At 46.2% G+C, this 23,311-nt stretch overlaps 1 protein-coding gene across 4 annotated transcripts in view; it reads left to right on the forward strand.

The window, feature by feature from the left end:
- SCML4 (sex comb on midleg-like 4 (Drosophila)) overlaps positions 1 to 14,009 on the forward strand; it is a 130,951-nt gene extending 116,942 nt beyond the window's left edge. For all 4 annotated transcript variants that reach the window (XM_011952835.1, XM_011952836.1, XM_011952837.1 and 1 more), the window contains 2 exons: positions 8,159 to 8,304; positions 10,847 to 14,009. In XM_011952835.1, the coding sequence (XP_011808225.1) occupies positions 8,159 to 8,304; positions 10,847 to 10,972 (272 nt within the window). In that variant the 3' untranslated portion in view covers positions 10,973 to 14,009. The remainder of the gene's footprint in view (positions 1 to 8,158; positions 8,305 to 10,846) is intronic.
- Positions 14,010 to 23,311: the final 9,302 nt, after the last annotated feature.

The following is a 23,311-nucleotide window of genomic DNA, read 5'->3' on the forward strand; positions in this document are numbered from 1 at the left end:
GAGACCCTGAAATCCAGTTGTCCATAATCAGCAGGACCCCCACCATAGGACTGTGGGATGTTTAAAATCACAAAGCCACCTAACCTCTTTGGAGAAAACCTGTTACATGATGTATCAGTTAAAGTTCACTGTTGAGCCTTTGTGATACATTGAAGAAAAATGAAATTATTCGTCCTTTGTGTGTCTATTAACACTTTAATTCCCCAAGGATTCCTTTTAGCCAGTGCCTTCTTCAGGGTGCTAATTATAACTGCAGGTATGAGAAACAACCAGTCAGACAGGCACATTCTCAGCAGTGAGACAGAGGAAGTGGGTGGGGAGAAGATGGAAGGAAGGATAGCACCAGTGTCTCTGAAAGAGGTTTCCATTTCTGCTTACATTTCATTGACCAAAATTTAGTCACATGGCCACTTGCTGCAAGGGATGCTGGGAAATGTGGTTTTCATTCCCAGCAACTGTGATTCCAGATGGAAATTAGGGCTGCTATTACAGAGGAAGAAGTGCAAAATAACGCTGAGTAGGCAATGGGAGGTCGGATCAGAAATGCTCACTCCCTCCTTTTCCCTCCCACAGCACTTTGTTTCCTCATCTGTAGTTCTTACTCTAACGCGTCCTGGAGAAGGGAACAGACCCTCAGCTTTGTGAAGTCTCTTATTCATATTTGAGCCCCCCACAGCCTCAGCAAATGGGGGCTTGTTTGAGGCCTGTATCAAACTGTTATTTATTGAACACCTACATTAAAGGGGGCCAGACACTTTCCACACATTGTTCATGGTTTATTATAAGTTATATGTTTAGGATTTAATATTTATAAAAAGATATCGGTATATTTGATTTAAAGGAAAAGAAAAAGAGGTTCAAGAGAAGGGAAATCAAGTGTTGAGCCAGGATCTGACTTCAGTCGTCTCCAAAGCTTGTGTCTATCAAAACAACCTCAGGGGTTTCCAAATCGTGCCTGATGACTTTCAAGGTTCTAAGAGGTGGAGAAGACGGAACAAGAGCAGACAGGACTCCAGGTGCCCTCCCTCTCTTGAAGCAGGGCCTTTTCACATTTGCAGAGTGGGGTTCTATATGTGCTTTGCTTAAACAAAATTTGTACAGCTAAAAATGTTTGGAAACGATGGAGATAAAAACTGTGCTGACTTGAGTGGCAGGATGTTAAAGTGGGAGAGAAACCACCAGCGTCCTCACCCGTTCCTCAACTAACTGTCAGCCTGGTGCCCACTGTGGATCCCCCCACACCCCATCCTCCCACCCAAATGACTGTCCAATATTGCTCTGAAGTTCCATCCCAAGTAAAAGCAGTTGTCATCAAAAAAACCATACCTCTTTAAGAGAGTTTGATCCAAGTCATAAACCATGGAAGAGATTTAGAAATGGCCTTTTCCCCATGGTACTAATCAAAATGGTTTAAAACCACAGAAGCCAGAAAACGGCATGAGGCTGCAGGCAGAAGGGTGGGTATTGATGACATGACAAACTCCTCGGCCTTCTCTCTCTGGCGGTACTTACCTTTGGCTTCCTGCAGTCGTGATCTATCACATCCATCTCTGCTGCCAGTGGGCTCCGAGAGGATGTGTTCACAGGGCCCATTTTCCTGGTGTCTGCTGATGCTCTGGTGAAAGTTTGAGAGCTCTTCCTTGTCTCTTATCCAAGATATAATCACCAAGAGCTATAAAGAGGTTTTGGATAACAAAAGCTTCCTGACTTGGGCATTTAACAAGACACACTGTAGAATTCCCAACCACAACTAGGTCCAAGATTCAGAATCAAGAAATGAAGTCAATCTGATATTGCTATTACAACCCAAATGCTTCCTGTGGTTGGATTTTTATTTGATAGGGCCTGGCATTGGGTGAGGGATGGAGACAATTTAGCTAGAAAAAGAAGAGTGAAAACAGCATTCTATGTGAGGAGGTGAAGTGGACAAAACATGGCAAGAGCTCATTAATTAAAGAGTTTGTACAGGGGCTGGGTGCAGTGGCTCACACCTGTAATCCCAGCACTTTGGGAGGCAGAGGTGGGTGGATATCTGAGGTCAGGAGTTCAAGACCAGCCCAGTCAACATGGTGAAACCTGTCCCTACTAAAAAATACAAAAATTAGCTGAGTGTGGTGGCACATGAAGGTAATCCCAGCTACTCAGGAGGCTGAGGCTCGAGAATCACTTGAACCCGGGAGGTGGAGATTGCAATGAGCCGAGATCACACCACTGCGCTCCAGCCTAGGTGACAGAGTGAGACTTCATCTTAAAAAAAAAAAAAAAGGGTTTGTGCAGGGACACTAGGGAAACCATGCTGGGAAGTTTGGGATCCATGTCAAGCAGATGGGACTTTGCTCTGCAGTAACTGTAAGCCAGACATTTCTGAACCAGGGAGTGAGCTGGTGGCCCTGGGATTTAGGAAAACAAATCTACTGACCACTTATGGAATGACATCATCATCATAAGAAGAACAGTAACGACCTAATGAGTAATCCTGTTTAATGCTTTACAACATTATGCCATTTACTCCTTGCAACAGCTCAGCAAGGTGTTTTATAGAGGAGGCAACTAAGATTCAGGGTTTGGTTGGTCCTAGCCAGCAGAGACTTCCTGGGCACAGTGTGCCAGGGGCTCTTCTCACATCTGAGGACAGAGCTGTGAATAAGATGGACACTGGCCCTGTTCTCTGAGGGTTTGCAACTCCAGGGAGACAAATGTCAACAAATTATTACACAAATTTCATTACAGTTGTGATGATTGCTGTCAGGGAAAAGTGTGGATGCTGTGGGAGAATCAGATGGGGAGGGAGGGGCTGAGCCTACCCTTAGGAGTCAGGAAAGGCTTCCCAGAGAAGGGACAGTGGAGCTGGCTGGAGTAAGCAGGAAGAAAGACAACCAGGGAGGGTCAGTGGGGATGAGAGGTAGCTGGAGGCTTCCCGGCAAACGTCACGGTGCTTGCCAGGAGGTCACAGTGTCTTCTGGTGGCCAAGAAGGAATCTAGCTCAGCTCAGCTTGGCTTCAAGCCCACAGTCTCTCCTTGTTTCTAGAGACACGCTCCCTCCTCACACAGGCAGGCCAGCTGGTCTCAAATCATTAAAAGAAAAATCTGATTAAACTCTAAGGATTGGGTGGGCTCTCTTCCCTCTCATCTCTCTCACCTCATGGCATCTTGACAAATAGATAGAGTGAGTGGTGCTTGCCTATAATCCCAGCTACTTGGGAGGCTGAGGCAGGAGAATCACTTGGACCTGGGAGGCAGAGGTTGCAGTGAGCCGAGATCACCCTACTACACTCCAGCCTGGGCAACAGATAGAAATAATGAAAAACAGCACTGTTTCAAGCCACATAATTTTGCCATAATTGTGGGCTAGCCTGGGCACCTCACACATTTGATATGGCATTGTATCTAGAAAGGAAGCATCTAGTGGGAGCAGGTCACTTGGAGATGCTGAGAATAGATCCCCCTCCCCTGCCCCTCACCAACCCTGGCCCTCCCAACCCAACTGCAGCTGCCAGAAACCAAGAGGGCCTGGGCAGCTCACAGGCAGCCTGAGGACACAGGGGTCCCTGTTGGAGACAATGACCTTCCTGTCTTTGAGATTCTTAAGGTCAGCCTCCAGCCCTGAGCCACATTCTCTTGATTCTTAAAATATTCTTAAGAAGCAAAAAATAATATTCACAATTTATAGATGAAGACAATGAGGTCCGTAGAGAATGATCAGAGCCCGGGAGGGACAGGAAGCCTGGCCATGGCTGGACTTGTGTTTTGCATGTGGACACACTGATGCAGCCTTCAGCTGTGGGAGGAGGTGACTCCCTTCGTGTGAACAGCCTGAGGTGGGAGGGGTTACACAGCGTCATAAGAGGCTGGCAGGGGCTTAGAGATCAAGCCTTTTTATTTTACAGCAGAGAAGCAGAGAGTTGATCACATGGCTGGTGGGTGGCAGGGATTTCTGACTCCCAGCTCACTGCTCATTCCGCTCCTCCACATGACTCTGTTGTTAGCTAAAGAGTTTCTCCTGAATTATGAATGAGTGAAAGGAAATTACGTACGTATGGATGTGCTCATGGGCATGTGTAAGGCAGAGGGAGATTCACAGAGAGTATGCAAGTACCTGTGCTGTGAAAATCGGGATTGCTGTGAAACACTGACTCATAGTCATCCTAGCTCTGGTAAGTGTGAGTTCAGCTTTAGAAACAAGCATATTTAATCCATTCATAACTGAGTTTCACTTTTCACATGCCTCTGGCAGCCCCCAGGGAATGACAAGACCAAGCACAATGTCCTCCTGGTTGGAGAACTCTGCGTGCTCACCAAGTTGTCTGGCCAGTACTTCTTGGCATGCTCTGTCTGCTTAGGAGCAAGACTTTTCCACATCCATCATGTCTTACTGTTGACCTATCACATCTGCCTGCCCCAGCTGCAGCAGGCTCCACCCATCTGTCTTCCTGACACCTTCACCACAGCTGGAGAGGGAGTGGCTGGTGTATTTATCATTTTTGTGAGCACAGACCACTGTGAGGCTCTGCAAACCTGCCACTGGAAAGTTCCATTTGTCTTCCTTTCTAAAGCAAATCTATGTGCTTTGGATCAGGAGCAGCTCCCAAGGTGTGACTTAGGCTGCCTGCTGCCCTCTGTCTTGTATGACTAAAAGGTCCCCTAAGAAACATACCCGAGCCAGGCCCCTGCTGCCTCCGCTCCATCCTGGAAAAGTGAAAAGTGCCCACAGCAAGCACCAGGTACCAGGAACAGAGCCCACTTTCCTTCCACAGCAATTGCCCCGAGAGCCTCCTCCTTGAAGACAAACCAGCCACCTGGCTCAGCCCTTCAACACTGTTTTTGGAGGTCCCTGACCTAGCTCAAAGGACTGTAGGTTCCTGTGAATGATCCTGTTAATTGGTCTGGGTTTTCCTCCCCTTCCTGTCAAATGCAGGAAATTAGATTTGACCTCTGCTCTGATCACTCTAAAATTATTCTTGGCACTGAAGACTTCCAGCCTTTGTAATCAGAGCATCTATTATCACCCTGCTTAACGCCGATGTTCTGATGGGGCGGGATCCAAAGGCAGTGTGATTTCCATGATTTCTCGTCCCCATGTTGAGTGCAGATGTCTTTAAATGGAGTGAAATCATCTTTAATAAGCATGGATCAGCATTCAGATGGCTCCAGGGTGCATTAACAGATTCCCAGAAAAATGCCCCGTGCCAAACCACCTTATGGGACCCTTCCAGGTCCCACAAGCAAGAGGCAGGGAAAATCTCAAAGTCAATCCAATTCTCAGCCAAACCATTATGTGTTTAGGACAGACGCAGAAATGTGATGCTGTATTTTCCTCAGTGCTAATGGAGCAACATGCGCGTCTCAGGCACATTAAAAGGAGGAAGGAGACAGAGACAGCAGAAAGCCACTGTGCCCTGAGATCTAAAGAAGGGAAATAAAGTGAAGCCTTCTCAACCTCTAACTAGAATTCTGTAGGAAAGCTGCTTCATTGTTCAGATACTTGACTTTTTTCTAGCCTTAAAATAGAAGTAAAGATTACACACACAGGCTTTTGTATAAGTTACCTAGACTGTGTCTACAGAGTATATTGATTCATCTCACATTTATCAACCCCATATTTATAAACACAGTCATGCATCACTCAATGGGATACATTCTGGGAAATGCATCCTTAGGTGATTTCAATGTTGTGTGAAAATCATAGGTTGTACTTGCACAAACCTAGATAGTACAGTCTACTCTACACCTAGGCAGTGTGGCACAGCCTATTGCTTTTAGGCTACAAACCTGTACAGCATGTTACTGTACTGAATACTGTAGGAAATTGCAACACAAATCGCTAGGCGATAGGAACTAGAATCATTATCATCTTATGGGACCACCATCCTTAGGCGGTACATGACTGTATATGTACTCTGAGCCATGGAGGAGTCAATGATTATAACCCCTGTCATGAGAGGATCACATTTGTATTTTTCACCAAACACTTCACCCAGCACCTGGTACAGAGAAGGTGCTCAGTCAATGTGGAGTGAGTGGGAGGAATCCTTAGGAAATTAAAATCTAACTAGAGGTTATAGAGAAGTTCATAAATAATTGTACTACAAAGCAGAATGTGAAAGCACATTAAGAGACAGATGAACAAATAAAGATGTAGGAATAAAGGGGTAGGAGGCTGGGTGCTGTGGCTCACACCTGTAATCCCAGCACTTTGGGAGGCCAAGCTGGGTGGATCACCTGAGGTCAGGAGTTCCCAGCCAGCCTGACCAACATGGTGAAACCCCGTCTCCACTAAAATACAGGAATTAGCTGGGCGTGGTGGTGGGCGCCTCTAATCTCAGCTCCTCGGGAGGCTGAGGCAGGAGAATTGCATGAACCCAGGAGGTGGAGGTTGTAGTGAGCAGAGATCGCGCCACTGCACTCCAGCCTGGGCAACAAGAGTGAAACTCTGTCTCAAAAAATAAATAAATACAATACAATAAAATAAAGGGGTAGGAAGGTGACGTGCAGGCTGCAGGAAGTACAGAACATTTCTGTTCATGAAGGCATCAGGTGGAACATGAGCGGGAAGGAGAGAGGGTAAATGCCTTCTAGGTTGAAGCCAAAGCAGCAGCCACAGGCAGAGGAAGGAAGCTGGGGAGACATCCGGTCGGTCACAACAAGTCTACCCAGACAGACAGGTGGTGCACAGGAGATGAGTGAGGGCTGTAGGGAAGGGAGGGAGGCTCCTGCCCTTGGTGGAGCACTTGACATAGGTCAGACTCGGGGCAGGGCACTGTCCCATCTCTGTCCTCACACCTGCCCCTCCAGGTAGAAAGCATGGCCATTTCACACATGAGCTACATCCTGGTCCAGTCACCAGCAAGCGGCAACTCCAGGATCTGTCCCTAGGTCTCTCTGGCACCAAAGCTCTTCTCCCCCTCCATTAAGAAAGAAAAATATTATTAAGACCAAGAGAGCCCTTGACCTTGAGGTAGAATGAGGACTCAGTGTGTTGGTAAGGGGGACCCATGGGGAGATGGGTCTTAGGGAGAACATGAGGCAGCGGTAGTTGTAGGCAGTAGGAAGAACAGGGCATGGCCCAAAAATACCCATGAGGAACCCGTGGCAGGGGGTTAGGTGGCAGGCTCTGGGACTGGGGTAGCAGGGTTGGAAGAGAGGACACCAGCATCAGAGGCATGCTCCCAAGAGCTTCAGAATAATTAAATGTGGGAAGCACAAAAAGGGGAGGAGGAAGAGGTGGGTTCCCAAAATGGGGGAGATAGGAAGAGGAGCTGGCTGTAGGGAAAGAGGATTAATTAGTTTGGGACATACACACACCAAAATCAACCCCTAAGTATTGCCAGCCATTGAATTCATTGCTCTCTTCCTCCTTCACTGCCCTGAGCCTTTTCACCTGCTGCATGGGAAATACCCTATGCAACCATTTCCCAGGGACCAGCTATGGACCAGGCACAGGTTAGGCCCTTTGTGGTCAGGGAGTTCACAGTGTAGCGGGAGAGACCCAGGCAAATGCTCTGACAGCCCCAGAGGGCCATGCAAGGACTCAGTGTGTACCTGAGGCAGTGAGTGAGGGGACATCCTCTTTCTGCATGTGTGACCAGGGATGGCTCTGAGGATGCTGCCGCAGACTTGCTTTCTGCAGAGACCGTGAACGAGAACCAAAAGCTACCTCAATTCTGTCATGCCTCTATCGTCTCAGTGTGAAGGCCAAGGAGGCAGAAAGGACCCCAAGTCACTGGCCTCACTGATGTGATGAGGCTCATTTGCACACTCATCTTAGCACACTTGCCCTGGTCACCAGGTATCCAGGCTCAGGAGGCCCTGGGCCCGCTGAGAGAGAATTGAGCGGGAGAGTCTTGAAAACTCCAACTCGGGTGGGAATTCCAGCCTATTGAAGGGAATCCACTGTCTCGCGCTTCTTCTCCTGGGAGAGCAGAGAGCTTTGGCATAGATGGGGAGGGTAATGTACCTAGGAGTGGCCTTCCGTGCTCTGGGCTGCTGATAGAGCTGCTACTCACAGTCTTTCCCTGTGACAGGAGGTCATTTGGGTCAGCTCCTTGGACTCGTGGGCACTGAGGACCCCCCTTCCAGGCTAGGTGGGGGCAGGCAGCACCAGGTAGGTGCCCGGCCCTGTCCCACTGGCTCACGGTCTCCCTCTCTGTACCCCATCCAGCCTCAAGCCCTTCTCAGGATGCGCAGGATGCCAGGCGGCCACGGAGCAGGAACCCCTCCGCCTGGACTGTGGAGGACGTGGTGTGGTTTGTGAAGGACGCTGACCCGCAGGCTCTGGGGCCTCACGTGGAGCTCTTCAGAAAGCACGTATGCGAGTGGTGGGTTTGACCTTGGGGGGATTGGGGGAGCAGGCATGGAAGGAGAGTGAGGTCCAGGGAGCTGCGGGATGCTGCCAGGGGAGGTTGGGTGGGGGGGGGCTCTAAACTAAGCCCTAGGGGCACCCTCAAGGGAGCCAGAGATGAGAGAGACAGGTACAACCACAGGCTCCTCAGAGCAGAACGACCACTTAATTTGTTTTTAAAGGAATATTTGCCCCATCTGTTCTCTCATGTTGGCCTTCATCAGGAGGGCCTGCTTCCTGCCCATCCAGCCGTCTGTGCATACAACAAATATTGACAGCACACCTACGACATCCCAGGCAAACCGCAGTAGCGCCTGTTCCTAAACCACTTCAAGGATTAATTAGAAAATGCACAAAAGGTGTTCAGCACGGTTCCTGGCTCAGACAGCCTTCACTGAGCAGAGAGCATTATGATGATTTTGAGATATGCTAAAATATAGGGAGATGGTAATTTTTTTTTTTAAAGATAAGAATCAGTAATTTACCTGCTAGGCTTACTATACTCATTTTGTTTTTGTTTGAGACGGAGTCTCACTCTGTCACTCAGGCCAGAATGCAGTGGTGCAATCTCAATCTTGGCTCACTGCAGCCTCTGCCTCCCCAGTTCAAGCAATTCTTGTGCCTCAGTCTCCCGAGCAGCTGGGATTACAGGCGCCTGCCACCATGCCTGGCTAATTTTTGTATTTTTAGTCGAGACAGGGTTTCACCTTATTGGCCAGGCTGGTCTCATCCCAAAGTGCTGGGATGACAGGCGTGAGCTGCCGCGCCTGGCACTGTACTCATTTTGTATCGTGCTGTAACAGATTACCACCAACATAGTGGCCTCGCACAATCCACATTCCCTGTCTAAGCGCTCTGGGGTTCAGGAGCCTGGCATGGGTCTCACTGGGCTCAGCCAGCAAGGCTGCCTTTCCTTCTGGAGGTTCTAGGAGAATCCGCTTGGTTGTCTTTTCCGGCTTCTAGATCCACCATCAGTCCGTGGCTCCTGTCCCCCTGCCATCATCTTTAAAGCCTGTAACATCAAGCTGAGGCCTGTTTGGCTGCTTGGGCTACCATCCCTGGTTGTCACTGCTGATGTCCTCTTCCATGTTTAAGGAGTTTTGTGATTACACAGCTGCCCCCTCCCCACCCACCCGGCCCCATAATCCGGGATAATCTCCCTACTTTAAAGTCAGCTGATTAGCAAGCTTAATCCCACCTGCAACCTTAATTCCCCTTTGCCGTCTAACTTGACATTCACAGGTTTGGGGACTAGAATCCAGACATCGTGCATGGAGGGGAAGGAGCGTTATTCTGCCTTCCACAGTGACCATTATTTTTGTTTCCTGTTTCTCACTTTATTTGGTGATTCTGTCATAGAAATCATGCTCTCTGATCTGAGGAGGATTCTCATCTAACTCAGCACTCATCTTTTATTAGGCATATGTTGGCCTCACCTAACAATGGGGCTTTGAGACCAGGAACCACAGAGTGGGTTATGCTTGGACAGATTTGGGCGGGGGGAGTCTGGCTGTCTTCCGGGGTGGGAGGAGACGGTGGGAGTCCAGGAGGTGAGGGAAATAAAAGACAGTAGAAAATGAGGCTCCTGGGAGCGACCCACAGGTAAGCCTTGCCCACTGCCATGTTGCCAAAGACATGGAGAATGAGTGACACAGAGTGGGTGCTCGATCAGTACAGGTTGGCTGGGCAGATGAATGAGAGGGCTGGTGACCCTGGCACCGTTACATGAGTCCTGTAACTATGTCTCTTCTCCCCGCCTGAGCACCTCAGATTTCTACCCTTTGTCTCCAGTGACCTGAAAATAGCACTAAAGGTGACCATGGAAGCCCAGCCTTGCTAGGTTCATGAACTCAGCATGCATTCTGGCGGGTGACCATTTTCAATGACCAATGGCAGCAGCACCGGGACCAAACCGCAAAGGACTGGCTCATCCCCTTAGTAGTTCTTTGTGCTGAACCCTGAGATGAAGCAGGTGCATTCTTTAGTGTATTCCGTCTAGGGGAACAGACAGGGCTAAACACATCTGAAATCCTCCATTGGGTGGAATGAGTAGTTTGGTCATCAGCTAAAGGTAGGTGGGCCTACCAAGAAAAGAAATGAGAAATTAGGGCAATAGGTGGAGGTTTGGAATGGAAAGACCCTCTAGTTTCAGTGTCTAATGGATGACACTTCTTGCCCCTTTAGCCAAGGTTGGATGAGGAGATAAACTTCCTAAGTGGGATATTGGGAACACATATGGGGTTGTGTTTGATTCCTTCTATGAGGGGAGGGCAGGAATATGAAACATCCCGTGTATCAGATGACTACAGGGAGATGATGGGGAGAGGAGAACACAGGATTTGTTTGCTTTAATATTTTAAAAGATCTTGCCCCAGGACCAAGAGAATATGCTGCCTAAATCAATCCATATGCCCTCAGCACATCCCCTGACCATACCTTAATCTTAGCCACTGTTTGATGACTCTGACCATCTTCTGGGTTTTCTTTCTTCTGATCCTATCCCACCAGGAGATTGATGGCAATGCTCTGCTGTTGCTGAAGAGTGACATGGTCATGAAGTACCTGGGTCTGAAGCTGGGACCTGCACTAAAACTCTGCTACCACATTGACAAACTGAAGCAAGCCAAGTTCTGACTTTTTAAAAAAGACGGAAGCGAAACCCAGAACAACAGATCTCAAGATTATCTTCTGCCTTACCAGCATCCCACCAACATCACAAAATAGACTCTGCTCTTAAAATTAACAGCCACAAAGACGTGGTCTTTTTATAAAACTTGTGAATCTTTGCCTTTTAAAGAATTTAACGTGGACCTTTTTGAAAGGCTCCTCTGTGTTAATAATTTGCCAAAAAATTACAAAAGCCTCTGATTTTTAACATCCCTGTTATGCTGATTTCTCTTAAAGTGGGTCCTATTTGCATAATGAGAGAGTGGGGAACTGAATGCTTATGTCCAAGGAAAGTTCTGGAGGGTTCAAAGGATGAAAGAAGGACCTTTGTCCCTGCAGTCTCCGCAGGGACACCCACCTCAGCACCATCTGCCTCTAACTCTGACCTGGGGACCTATCCGTTTGAGCCTTGTTTGCCTCAGCTCTGGAAGCTGACTTCTGAAGATGACTGCCTCACCTTGCACTATCTGGAAAACTTGAATTATTTTGCTCCATGAAAGAAAAGGAAAAAAAAAAAAAAAAAAAAAACTTTCTATTACTAGAAAATCTGAAGTACTGTGTTGCTCCGCTAGAGGGCAGACTGCTAATGAAATTTCAGGACCCTCACTGACTGCCGTAGCAAGATTATTCAGTACTGCGTGGATGGGTTACGGTGTCTGTGAACAAGATCTAGCCCACACAGAAACAGGGGATTTATTCCACAGTTAGCACCACAGATTGCGACTTGGGAAGAAACCATCAGCTAGAGGGGTCTAGTTCGTATCCAATCATTATTGACTGACTGACTGATACTCAACTAGCAAAGGCAAGAATTTGGAAGCACGCTCTACCCAGATGGGACTTTGGAGTTCCTTCTCTTCCGGAGTCCTCATTGAGGTGTTGAAGTGTTGGCATGCCGAAGAATCTTAGTGACATTTAGCCATGGGTGTTTCTTTAAAAAAGGAAAAGAAAATGTCTCAACGAAGCTCTGAAATGGGAGAGTGTTGATTTCTAGTTACATTGCTGGGTTATGTAGTTGTATCTGTGGCTAATTTTTCTAGTCCTCAACAAATACACAGACATGCTATTATGGGGTTTAATTCAATTTACAGATAGGTTTTCCTTCCTCACCGTGGAGTAATAGAAAAAATTGATTTTCTGCCCCTTTGCAGCTGTGTCCAGGGAAGGACAATGAATCCACAATTTATTAGGCGGAGGGACAACTTCTCCACCATTCATTTTATCCTTCCCTTTTCTCTATTTCCCTCCCTGTCTCTTCTTCTTCTTCACACTGAGCAGAAAACATATCTTCAAAATGAATTCGCCTTTGCCATGTGTATAATCTGTTCCTTAAAAGGACATCAACAGTGTCAGAGATGAGGAGATGAACATTAGATTTTGGAATTTCTGGGAGGGAGAGGGTTAGGGATGACTCAGGGCCTCCCTTGGCCCAGTGGTGAATCAGAAAAGGCATCCCTTTCTCTGGGATACAACCTGAGCAGGGGTCTCAGCTGGCAAGTGGAGCAGGGTGGGAGCTCAACCTCCTCACCCCTTGATCAGCTGCTGTTGTGCAGAACATGAATTGCATAACCTTGAGGGCAGCCCTGGGTAGATCTGCATAGTGACCCTCTATATAGTTAGAATCCAGATGAAGGCCAGAAGAAATAGTCCATGTCATGCCGTTAGACCCGCTTTGATGTGCTGTATTTGAGAAAGCACATTGTAGCCTCCTTTTCAGACACACAAATGGTGGATGGACTGAGAGCATAGCAGAGAAGGGGAGGAGGAGAATGTACTAAACTTGCTCACTGAATTGAGCTAGAGTGTGGAAGAGCTTGATGCCTGATGGTTTTGTTACAGGAAGGGGTTCCCAATCCAGACCTCAAGAAAGGGCTCTTGGATCTCGTGCAAGAAAGAATTCAGGGCGTGTCCACAGAGTAAAGTGAAAGCAAGTTTATTAAGAAAGTAAAGGACTGAAAGAATGACTACCTCGTAGTCAGAGCAGCTCTGAGGGCTGCCGGTTGCCCATTTTTATGATTATTTCTTGATAATATGCTAAACAAGGGGGGATTATTCATGACTCCTCCTTTTAGATCATATGGGGTAACTTCCTGACATTGCCATGGCATTTGTAAACTGTCGCGGCACTGGTGGTGGTATAGCAGTGAGGACAACCAGAGGTCACTCTCGTTGCCATCTTGGTGGGTTTTAGCCAATTTCTTTACTGCAGCCTGTTTTATCAGAAGGTCTTTATGACCTGTATCTTTTGTGCTGACCTCCTGTCTCATCCTGTGACTCAGAATGCCTTAGCCATCTGGGAATGCAGCCCAGTAGGTCTCAGCCTCGTTTTACCAGCTCCTATTCAGGATGGAGTTGCTCTGGTTCAAACGCCTCTGACAGGTTCAGCACCTGAGAAAAGTACCTTGAATCAGGCCTTGGGGCAGAGTCTTCAAGATTTTAAGGTGATAGGGCCTGTCTCTCAAGAGTTTATTAATGGTAAGTGCTCACTGCTGGTCTAGAGTTAGATACATTTCCCTCAAAACAGCCACGGACAGGTTATGTATTCAGAACTGCCAGTGCGAAAACAATGAGATCCAGAAAAATCCCACAATAACCCAGGTTTTTCACTCATCTTTATTTTTCTCAATCTTCCGATACTTGTGGTACCTCTTCCATGAACTGATACCTCATGTAGTGACTTCCAGTAATAAGTTTTCAAAACTTCCTACCCACCCTCATCAGTGCCTCCCTCACTACAGAGTCACAAACATTGGTGCTTTCAAATAAAAATCAGCCCCAAACAATGTCACAGAGATCCCTCGAGTAGTTTTCAGGGGAGAGATAGGTTCTCATTTCAAGTCTCGGAGAAAACTGGATCCATGTTCACGTGGAACTGCTCTCACGGAGGTGCTATCTCATTTCGCATTAAACTTTAAGCAGGACAGATTGCTGAAGCCGTGATATTTAAGGTTTGACTTTTTAAAAATCTCATTACTCTTAAAATAAATGCTGCCACATCAGAGAATAACCTGGGGAGGAAAATCTTCCTTGACTGCTTCTGCACTGAAATGCAATTAGCCAACTAAATTATTGTAGCAATACTGCAATTATAATTAATTTTCACCCCTCTCAAAAATCTTGTCAAACTAGGAGGCTAAATAGCTTCACAAATGTAAAACACACCAGGCCATTTCCTCTAAACAGACCTTAAAGGGTTAGGCCACGTGGGTCACCCTTGTCCAAATGAGAGCCGACTTGAGGGCCTCTCACTTGTATAGATATGGTACTTGTTATTCCATTGCAGTAGCTTTGCTTCAGGTTGTAGTGAATAATGATATCGTTTTGCATAATTCCAAATTAGAGTGTGTATGTGTGTGTGCCTGTGTTCATGCTCCAAACATTTCCAATTACACTTGTCTGTTAAACACTGAAAAAAAAAAAAATCAAGAGACAATTCTATTGCCTAAGGCCTTGTAAATATTTCATGAATCACATTATTCCCTGTGCGAAGACTTTAGGTGAAAGCCGTGGGTCTTGTCTGTGTGTGTGTGTGTGTGTGTGTGTGTGTGTGTGTTTCCTGACACTGTAGTTGGAAGAGCCTTAGAGAGTGCTTGGGGGTGTATGAGCCATTGCCTTTGCTTGGTTTGCAATATGGTGGCAGAACCCACTGTGGTCTGGTTGCTACTACTAAGTGTCCCCTCTTATTCTACTAGGGTATGCCCTTGAGGAAGCCGGGTGACCAGAGCTGTTCTGGGACTCTGGGCCTGCCCCCTCAGGGGGATGATTGTATGTGCCAAGCCTGGGCTCCAGGTGACTCTGGGGAGACCCCTTGCTGGGGAACCCACGGCAGGGGAACAATTGTCTTGTGGGCATTTAGCACCTACCAGAGAGTACACGGAGCTCCCACCATTTCCCTGCAGCAGGGCTGCTACCAACTATATGAAATACATTGGGAAGGAGTATGGGACTAGGGCTGGTTTACTGGAGAAGGAAACCAGTGAGAGAGGGAGGCCTACACCATGAGTTTCTTAGGAAAACAATGAACGCAGCGATTCTAACAGCCCCAACCCTTCATCCTGCAATAACCTATTTTTGTATCTATGTGCTGTATGGAATATTTCTTATTTTTTTAATTAAAATTCTTTTAAAATAATTTTTGAGATGGTTTTAGGAGAATTTTGTCAAATCTCTGAAGATAATTGGAGATGCCCATAGGTGACCAGGGACTGAAATTTAGTCATTGTCAGAAGTTCTCGAAAGATGGAAATATTCTGCTCTTGTTCTAAAGAAACAGCCAGGTTTTCATATGTGTAAGCAGTCAGCAGGCACTGTCTGACCTCTGCGCTGAAGGGGTCACTTCTCAGCTCTTCTCCACTGGGGACAGAGGGGAAGGGGATTGGACTCACTTTTTTTAAAAACCTCAGATAACAAGACATGGAATTGTGAAAGAGTAGGTGATTTTTTAAAAAACTGCAGTCTTTTTTTAAGGAGAGGGGTGCAAACCTGTCCGTGGGTCTGATTTTTTTTTTTTTTTTTTTTGGTCATAAACATTCTAAGAACTGAGCACCTGCCGGGCTCTCCTGTTGCCTTGCCATGTGCCCCATCCCTCCCCTGTGGCATGAGAGGGCCACACTGAGAACCCTGGGGATGGTCCAGCAGATGGTCAGACATGCAGGGGAACAAACCTTCTTGTTTCCATTCTGTGATGTCAAACCCAGCAGCATCACCCCCCTCCACCTGCAGGCAGCTCCTGTGTGTCCCGCCCTGCTTCTGCATGAAGAGCCCTGGGCACCTCAGCTTCTGGGGTGTTATCTGCTCCAACGGTTATCCTAATCCAAGATGATCCATCACAGACAATTGGAAGCTGGATTTTTGGAAATCTAACATTTGCTTGAAAGAGAATCGCTGTTATTTACTGCCACCAGGTAAGGATAATGAAAGCAAGTCTGCTAACAACAGACTTGGTGTAATGGTTCTAATGCTAATAAGCAACTGCTGGGACACTTTCCATGGTAAATTCCTTTGTGGTTTCAGTGGTGGTATCACACATGGGCCTCACCAAGATGCCGGCCTGGAGAGAACACTCGCTGTGACTCTCCCAGGCTTCAGGAAATGCCCCCGACTTAGAAGCAGTTCTGGGCAAAAGCACACTTTTAGAGGAGGATTTGCTTTTCTTCACTGTGCTTTCACAAGAGAGGCCCCAGATCTGCGCTCTTAAAATCCTACATAAGGAGCCCGGAGGTTCTCCCCATGCTTAACATTGGGCTCGATTTCCTGCAGAGGAAAAGATGGCAGGTAGAGCCATGGGTGATTAAACAGTGATGCCAGACAATGTGGGGCCAGCAGCATCTTTCCATTTGAAGGGTCTACATATACCACACAGACCACCTATACCTCAGCTGTCTTCCCACCCTACCCTGCTCTGGGGCTTGACCACATGGTCTGAGCCTTAGAGTCAGTTCCATGCACTAGGCGCTTGCACAGGCCAACATCAACCTCTTCTGTTGGCTCCAACTTTGGAATACACCCGAAGCCTTGCTTCTCCAAACAGCTCATTACGAAATAATGGCGCCTCACTAGGTGTCGCTTTACAGCAATGATGTATGACTGAAGGCCACCTCTACCATAAATGTAGCATCCTCAACTACATTCTTTTTAAAGTGTTGTTGGAAACCCATCATCATCCCTTGAGGGTGGATTTTTTTTTTTTTTCTTTTTGGAGAAAGCCAAAGCCACTGGGCTCATGCCTGGTGCATGACATGGGTAATCAGTTTCAGGTTTCAAATCATGTGTTTTCACACACATTCGTTTGTCTTTTCCTTGTGTGTTTTCTTACTTGGTACAAACAGTTTGAACAATAACAGCCACAATTCACTGGTTAACTTAAATATATTAGGCAGGTGTTAAAATAAGGAGCAGCAATGTAGGGACTACTTTGAAGGACAACAGTATTTGGATGTATAACATTCAACATATTCATTTTAAAGTAATGTTACTGCTATATCCTTAGACATGGTAAGCTGAGGATATTGTGAGTGTTTGCAAACGTACAGAGACCACCCTCACACGTAGAATCCTAGAATCCTACAGTTGGGAAAAAGAGGTCTTGGGGACACCTGGACAACTCCCCTCCAGTGTAGAACCTTCTGCCCCGTGGGTTCCACATTGCTCTTTGGGGGGCAGAGCATGGTACAGCGTACAAGAAACAAGCTCTCCAAGTCATCTCCCCCCGTACCTCCATCTCCTCATCTGGAAAAGGAGGGGAGTCATCCAGATGACCTTTAAAAGCATTTCCAGCTCAGTTACTTTGGCCAAGGCCAGTGGGGCTGTGCTGCCATAGTAGTTATAGGCTCTTGACTCCTCTCTCTTCTTTTTCATGTCTGCTGGTTTCTGCCTCTCCTCCTTTGCAACCTCATCTAGATATTTTTTGATCCTCTTCTCTCATGGGCCCATAACTTCTCAAGGCCATGTAAGCACCACTTGGCCATTCTTTCCCACTCGTTTTTTACTTTTCATTCTATTATTTCTTCCTGACTCCATGTTTTTTTCTTGGTTTGTTTTCTTTTTTGTCTTTCTCCATTCCACTAGCTCAAATGCCTTTGGGGATAGAGACGGGGTAGAGAAAGAAATAAGAGTAAGCCAACTCTGTTCTCCCTAGCCCAGCAGTTCTGACCTCTGTCCAGTTGTCACCCACCCACAGCATTTCTTGACTCTGCCCCACTTCCTGCCCAATCTCCACTTGTTCTATTTCTCAAGGTCTAACCCTCTCAGCTCGATGCCTGAGGTTGGGAAGGACAGTCTCCGCCCTTCTGAATGTTTCATTCTGTGACTCATCCTGATGTCCCACTGAGGCACCTCTTGAATCTTCATGAAGCACAATGCCCTTCTCACTAGCTGTCCCTCTTCATTCAAGCCTGAAGGTTAAGTGACCTGGTGTCAATTCGATGTACCTCTTGAGAGCCACAAGCTGCTTCTCCCGCCATCCTGCAACCTGCACGGAGTCACTCTGACATCCAGCAGCAATTCAGATAATGCCAAAGTTCTTTATAGAACACAGAGCATTGTCCAGACCCAGTTAGCACTGACTGTACAGCCTCATGACCAAAGCCAGGCCAGAGCCTCGTGTGTAAGTGAGGAGGGTCCAACCAGCATGAAAAACGAAGGACGGTGACGACATCAGAAGCATTTCTGGGGTGTCGTATTGTTTTTGGACGTTTACGAGACTACTGAGACATATGCAATATTAAGTGGCTTGTGTCTGAGTAGGGAAAGATGATGACATATTTCCCAAAAGAAAATGTGGTTTAGAGGAAGGAGAAAGGCAGCATAGCTCTGGGGAAAAAAAAGTTTCCATTCCTGGCCTTTCTCCAGCACAACTGCACACCTCGAGGTCTTTCTAGAAGTCAAACGTGTTTCCTCCTCAGGAACTGAAAGTATTTCTGTCCAAGTGTGAGAGAGTTTGAGGGACTTTGATTTATTTTATTATCCATTGTGTTCTAAGCCATATTGTTTAATTTTCTGTCATCTTCTGGCTATATCTTTGATCACTTGGGAATCTAAAAAAAGAGCTCCTCTCATTTTATCCTCAAGAAAATATGAAGTATCATTTGCTTTACAGAGCAAATATTTCCATGTTATAGATATCTGTTGATTAGATTATTTCTCTACTGTATATACTTAGAAGTAATTTCTTTCACATAAACATTTCATACTTCACATACATTTGTGGATAAATTTGCTTTTCATTCTATTCACATGCAAGAAAACTAAATAAACTGATTGAATAAAATCATTTTATCATAATTGTCTTGCTGCTATTTTTTTCACTAACAGTGAAAACTTTTTGTTACTGAAGTATGACTGTAACATCATGAAGCTTCTCCCTTCATGGGGCCAAAAGGTGTGTTTTACTAGCTACACTAGGCTGTCATTATACAACAAGACTCCTGCTAACCAATGAGGGCCCATGAGTTAGTGAAATCCGTGTTCCCAAGCTCGTGAGGTAGAATGATGATGATTGAAATGTTATGTCTTTTGTTTTGTAAGTTGACGGGTTTATTTTCAGAATCTTTCTTTCAACTCAGCCTTAGTTAATCTCATGTTTCCACCTCTTTATGCTACTTCTCTATCCCATATACCCACTTGGGAGGCTTCCCGATCTCGCCCCATCTGGGAGAGCGGCAGCCGCACCTTTTCCCTGGTAAAACGTCTTACTTTATTTGCACACTGTGAAACAACCAGAAACCAAGGGTGCAAACAGGTCATCTCCTCATTCCGGTAAGATAGAAACAGGGTTGACTACCTTCCCTCTTCTCTACCGAGACAGTCTTTCCTCCCTTCTAATTAGGGATTTTCAGAGGAGGTGTGTGCACATGTTCATGTGTGTTTCTATGATTGGGTTTGCAAACTGAAGAGAAAGGTCATCAGTGAAAGTCTGCACGTCATTTGCTTGTGCTGAGGCACGTGTGCAAGAAGGACTTGGCGTATGTACTGCAGATATTCTAATTGTATGAAAATTCATTGTGCTTTCATTTCTTATGAACGTAATGGAATCTTGGAACATTAGTTCAACTCCATGTTTTACTTGGAAGTGCTTGGGGACAGAGAAGCTTTCAGCTTAGGAAATGGTATCGTTTTAGGTCCTAGCTTCTTTAAAAACAAAACAAAACCAGTGGATCTAATTTTGCAGACTAGACATTAGTGAATATAGCTCATTGTAATGGTGAGTGGCATTTACATTGGAGAGAAACAGCAGTAAACCCTGTTACCTGGGGAAAGGGCCTCTCCTTAATCTTTGCTCTTTGCAAGCATGCTGAAATCAGTGTTTCCTAATACTGGGACAATCCTCTCACCTCAAAGTGTTCCTATGTAATTGTGTTACATAATGGGAAATTGTAATAGGCAATTTGGTTCTGTAATTCAGTTTGCAAAGCATGCAAACATAAGATAACTAGGTTAAATGCAAATCGGCATTACACTAAGGTACCGAGATAGGGAAAAAAAAGATGCTGTGTCTATAACTTAGAAACAACATGAATTTTATTCCCCATGTGCCTCAAAATGTAGAGTTTATTAACGTTATTTATCCTCTAGTTTAATTTCATCACATACTGTGAATACATATACATTATCTGAGTATGAACACACATGTATTCTTACTGCATATATTTACGATCTCTCATTTGTCATACGCAGGCTGCAAGTATAGCGTGTTACTTAGGAGTGTGTCGGATGTACTTATTTTTATCATACACAGTGTTTTCATAAATTGACCATTATATATAAGACACTACATCAAAATGTGCTTTGAATCTTTCAAAGCCTGTTACTGTTTTTAACTTTTGCAGGGAGGCAATTAGTTCATTATTATTTAGAGGTCAATTTTTCTGTTTTTAATGTATTCTCTTTTTTTTTTTTTTTTTTTTTTTGGAGACGGAGTCTAGCTCTTTCGCCCAGGCTGGAGTGCAGTGGCGCGATCTCGGCTCACTGCAAGCTCCGCCTCCCGGGTTTACGCCATTCTCCTGCCTCAGCCTCCCGAGTAGCTGGGACTACAGGCGCCCGCCACCTCGCCCGGCTAGTTTTTTGTATTTTTTAGTAGAGACAGGGTTTCACCGTGTAGTTCAGGATGGTCTCAATCTCCTGACCTCGTGATCCACCCGTCTCGGCCTCCCAAAGTGCTGGGATTACAGGCTTGAGCCACCGCGCCGGGCCTAATGTATTCTTTTAAACAGTGATTGGTATGTACACCACAGTCAGGTATGTACAATTTCATTAAACAACCACTACCGGCCTTAATGATTTTAATAGTTTGGGGTGGTTTTTGTTTGTTTGTTTTCATTTTTGATACAGTATTTTTTTCTAGTACAATGCATCATGGGCCTGGGTATGATTCAGTGAGATTTCTAAATCTTAAGATTTCAACACAATGTAGTACTTTCTGTTCATGCTGTAAAAAGTATTTCTGTATTTTTGAATAAAGAATAAAATTTATGTGAGCTTGTACATGTTTTGTCTGATCAACTTCTCTATGTTGATTACTATTTCATTAGGACTGGTTCCCATAGGTAGAGAGCAAGGATAAGCTTTTTCAAGGTGGCCCATAGACAGCTGAAGCCACAGAGACTGATTCACTGCTGCCTGGAAGGCCCCCGTCACCTGGAGACCTGCTGTACCTCAGGGCAGCCAGCCCAGGTCCCACACAGGTTCAGGAGAGAATGTTTTTTTGGTTTGTTTTGTTTTGAGACAGGGTCTCACTCTGTCGCCCAGGCTGGAGTGCAGTGGTGCAATCACAGTTCCCTGAAGCTTCAATCTCCTGGGCTCAAGGAATCCTTGTGCCTCAGCCTCCTGAGTAGCTAGGTCTACGGGTGCACACCACCATGCCTGGCTAAGCTGTGTATTTTTTATAGAGACAAGGTTTTGCCATGTTGCCCAAGCTGGTCTCAAACTCCCAGGTTCAAGCAATCTGCCCTCCTCAGCTTCCCAGAGTGCTGGGATTATAGGTGTGAGCCACTGCACTCGGCCTGGAGAGACTCAGTACAGGAGTCCAGGGTTCTCTAAGAAGCTTACTGTGTCCCTCTGACCTTCCTGTGATCACAAAGGGGTGGTCTGGTGCAGGGAAGAAATGTGAGATTTGATCAGAGCCCCGAGGGGAGTGTCCACCCAGGGTCATCGTGGGCCAGTCTCTCCTCTAGGGTCTCTGATATGGTTTGAAACTCTGTCCCCACCAAATCTTATGTTGAAATGTAATCCCCAGTGTTGGAGGTGGGGTCTGGTGGGAAGTGTTTGGGTCATGGGGGTGGATCCTTCATGAATGGATGAGCGCCATCCCCTGAGTGGTGAGTGAGTTCACACAAGGTCTGATTGCTTAAAAGTGTATGGCACCTCCCGCCCTCTCTTGCTCCTGCTCCTGCTGTGTGATGTGCAAGCTCCCTCTTTACCTTCTGCCAAGAGTAGAAGCTCCCTGAGGCCTCCCCAGAAGCTGAGCAGAAGTCAGTGCCATGCTTCTGTACAGCGTGCAAAACAGTGAGCAAATTAGACCTGTTTTCTTCATAAATGACCTAGTCTCGGGTATTTCTTTATACCCATGCAAGAATGGCTAACACAGTCTCCTTCTTGGTCAGGAACCAGAGACAAGAGGGCCTCCCTTCTCTGTTAGTGAGAGGATTAAAATAAATTACAGTGCCTGTCAAAGGCCCTCAGTGTCTGCAGACTCTGGAGTCCTACTCCAGGGTAGTCTACTCCTGTTGGTTGGTTGTGGCTCTAGTTTGAGGGTCACGATTCCTTCTGGATTTTGATCCAGCCCCAATCCTGACCTGCCGATTTCCTACCCAGAGGCCTCTACCCTGTCCCTAATGCTTAGCAATGATCATTGGCAAAGAAAACACGGTTCTCAATGAAAGCAATTCAGGGGGTTAAAGGAGGTAATCCTCCCATAACAGTGTCCTCGATGGCTGGGTGAGGCCAGCAAGGAAGGCCAGTCTTGGGGAGTGTTGGGGTGCAGGCCTCCAAAGCCATCACTCATCATCTGCCCTTGGTTTGCTTACAACTCAATAGACTGAGAATTTTAATCTTGCTACTTGCCCTGCCTTGAACAAAATGATTTTCAAGCTCATATCCTTCCTCTCTCCCCCAGCACGGGTCCACACTGAATGACCTCTCTCATACATCCAGGAAGTCTAAGTCTCTGAGCTAACACAAGTAAATACACCTCCAAGTGCCCTCACTTACCCGGATTTAAGGGTCCCTTCTCTGAGTCTGCTCTCCTCCAATAGTTAGACACAAGCTCTCAACACCCAGCTTCTTTTACTAGTTTTTTCTCATTATAGTTGTACAAACAACAGTATCCTACCTATAAATGATCCAAGATGAAGAAATCCTGACATAAATGTTATATTTTTTCTGTCAAATCTGAACACGGATTTGGCCACCTGAACACCTGAACACTTTCAGGCCTAGAAAAGAAGGAGAGAAGCAGCCAGGCATGGTGGTTCATACCTGTAATCCCAGCACTTTGGGAGGCCAAGGCAGGCAGATCATGAGGTCAAGAGATCGAGATCATCCTGGCCAACATGGTGAAACCCCATCTCTACTAAGGATACAAAAATTAGCTGGGCGTGGTGGTGCACGCCTGTAGTCCCAGCTACTCGGTAGGCTGAGGCAGAATGGTTGAACCCAGGAGGCTCAGGTTGCAGTGAGCTGAGATCGTGCCATTGCACTCCAGCCTGGGCCACAGAGTGCAACTCCATCTCAAAAAAAAAAAAAAAAAAGAAAAGAAGGAGGGAAGCATCTTGCCCTGGGAAAACAGTTGTGCCATGTGGATGATTAGAC

Source organism: Colobus angolensis, unplaced genomic scaffold (assembly GCF_000951035.1).
Source record: "Colobus angolensis palliatus isolate OR3802 unplaced genomic scaffold, Cang.pa_1.0 Scaffold35, whole genome shotgun sequence".
NCBI lineage: Eukaryota > Metazoa > Chordata > Mammalia > Primates > Cercopithecidae > Colobus > Colobus angolensis.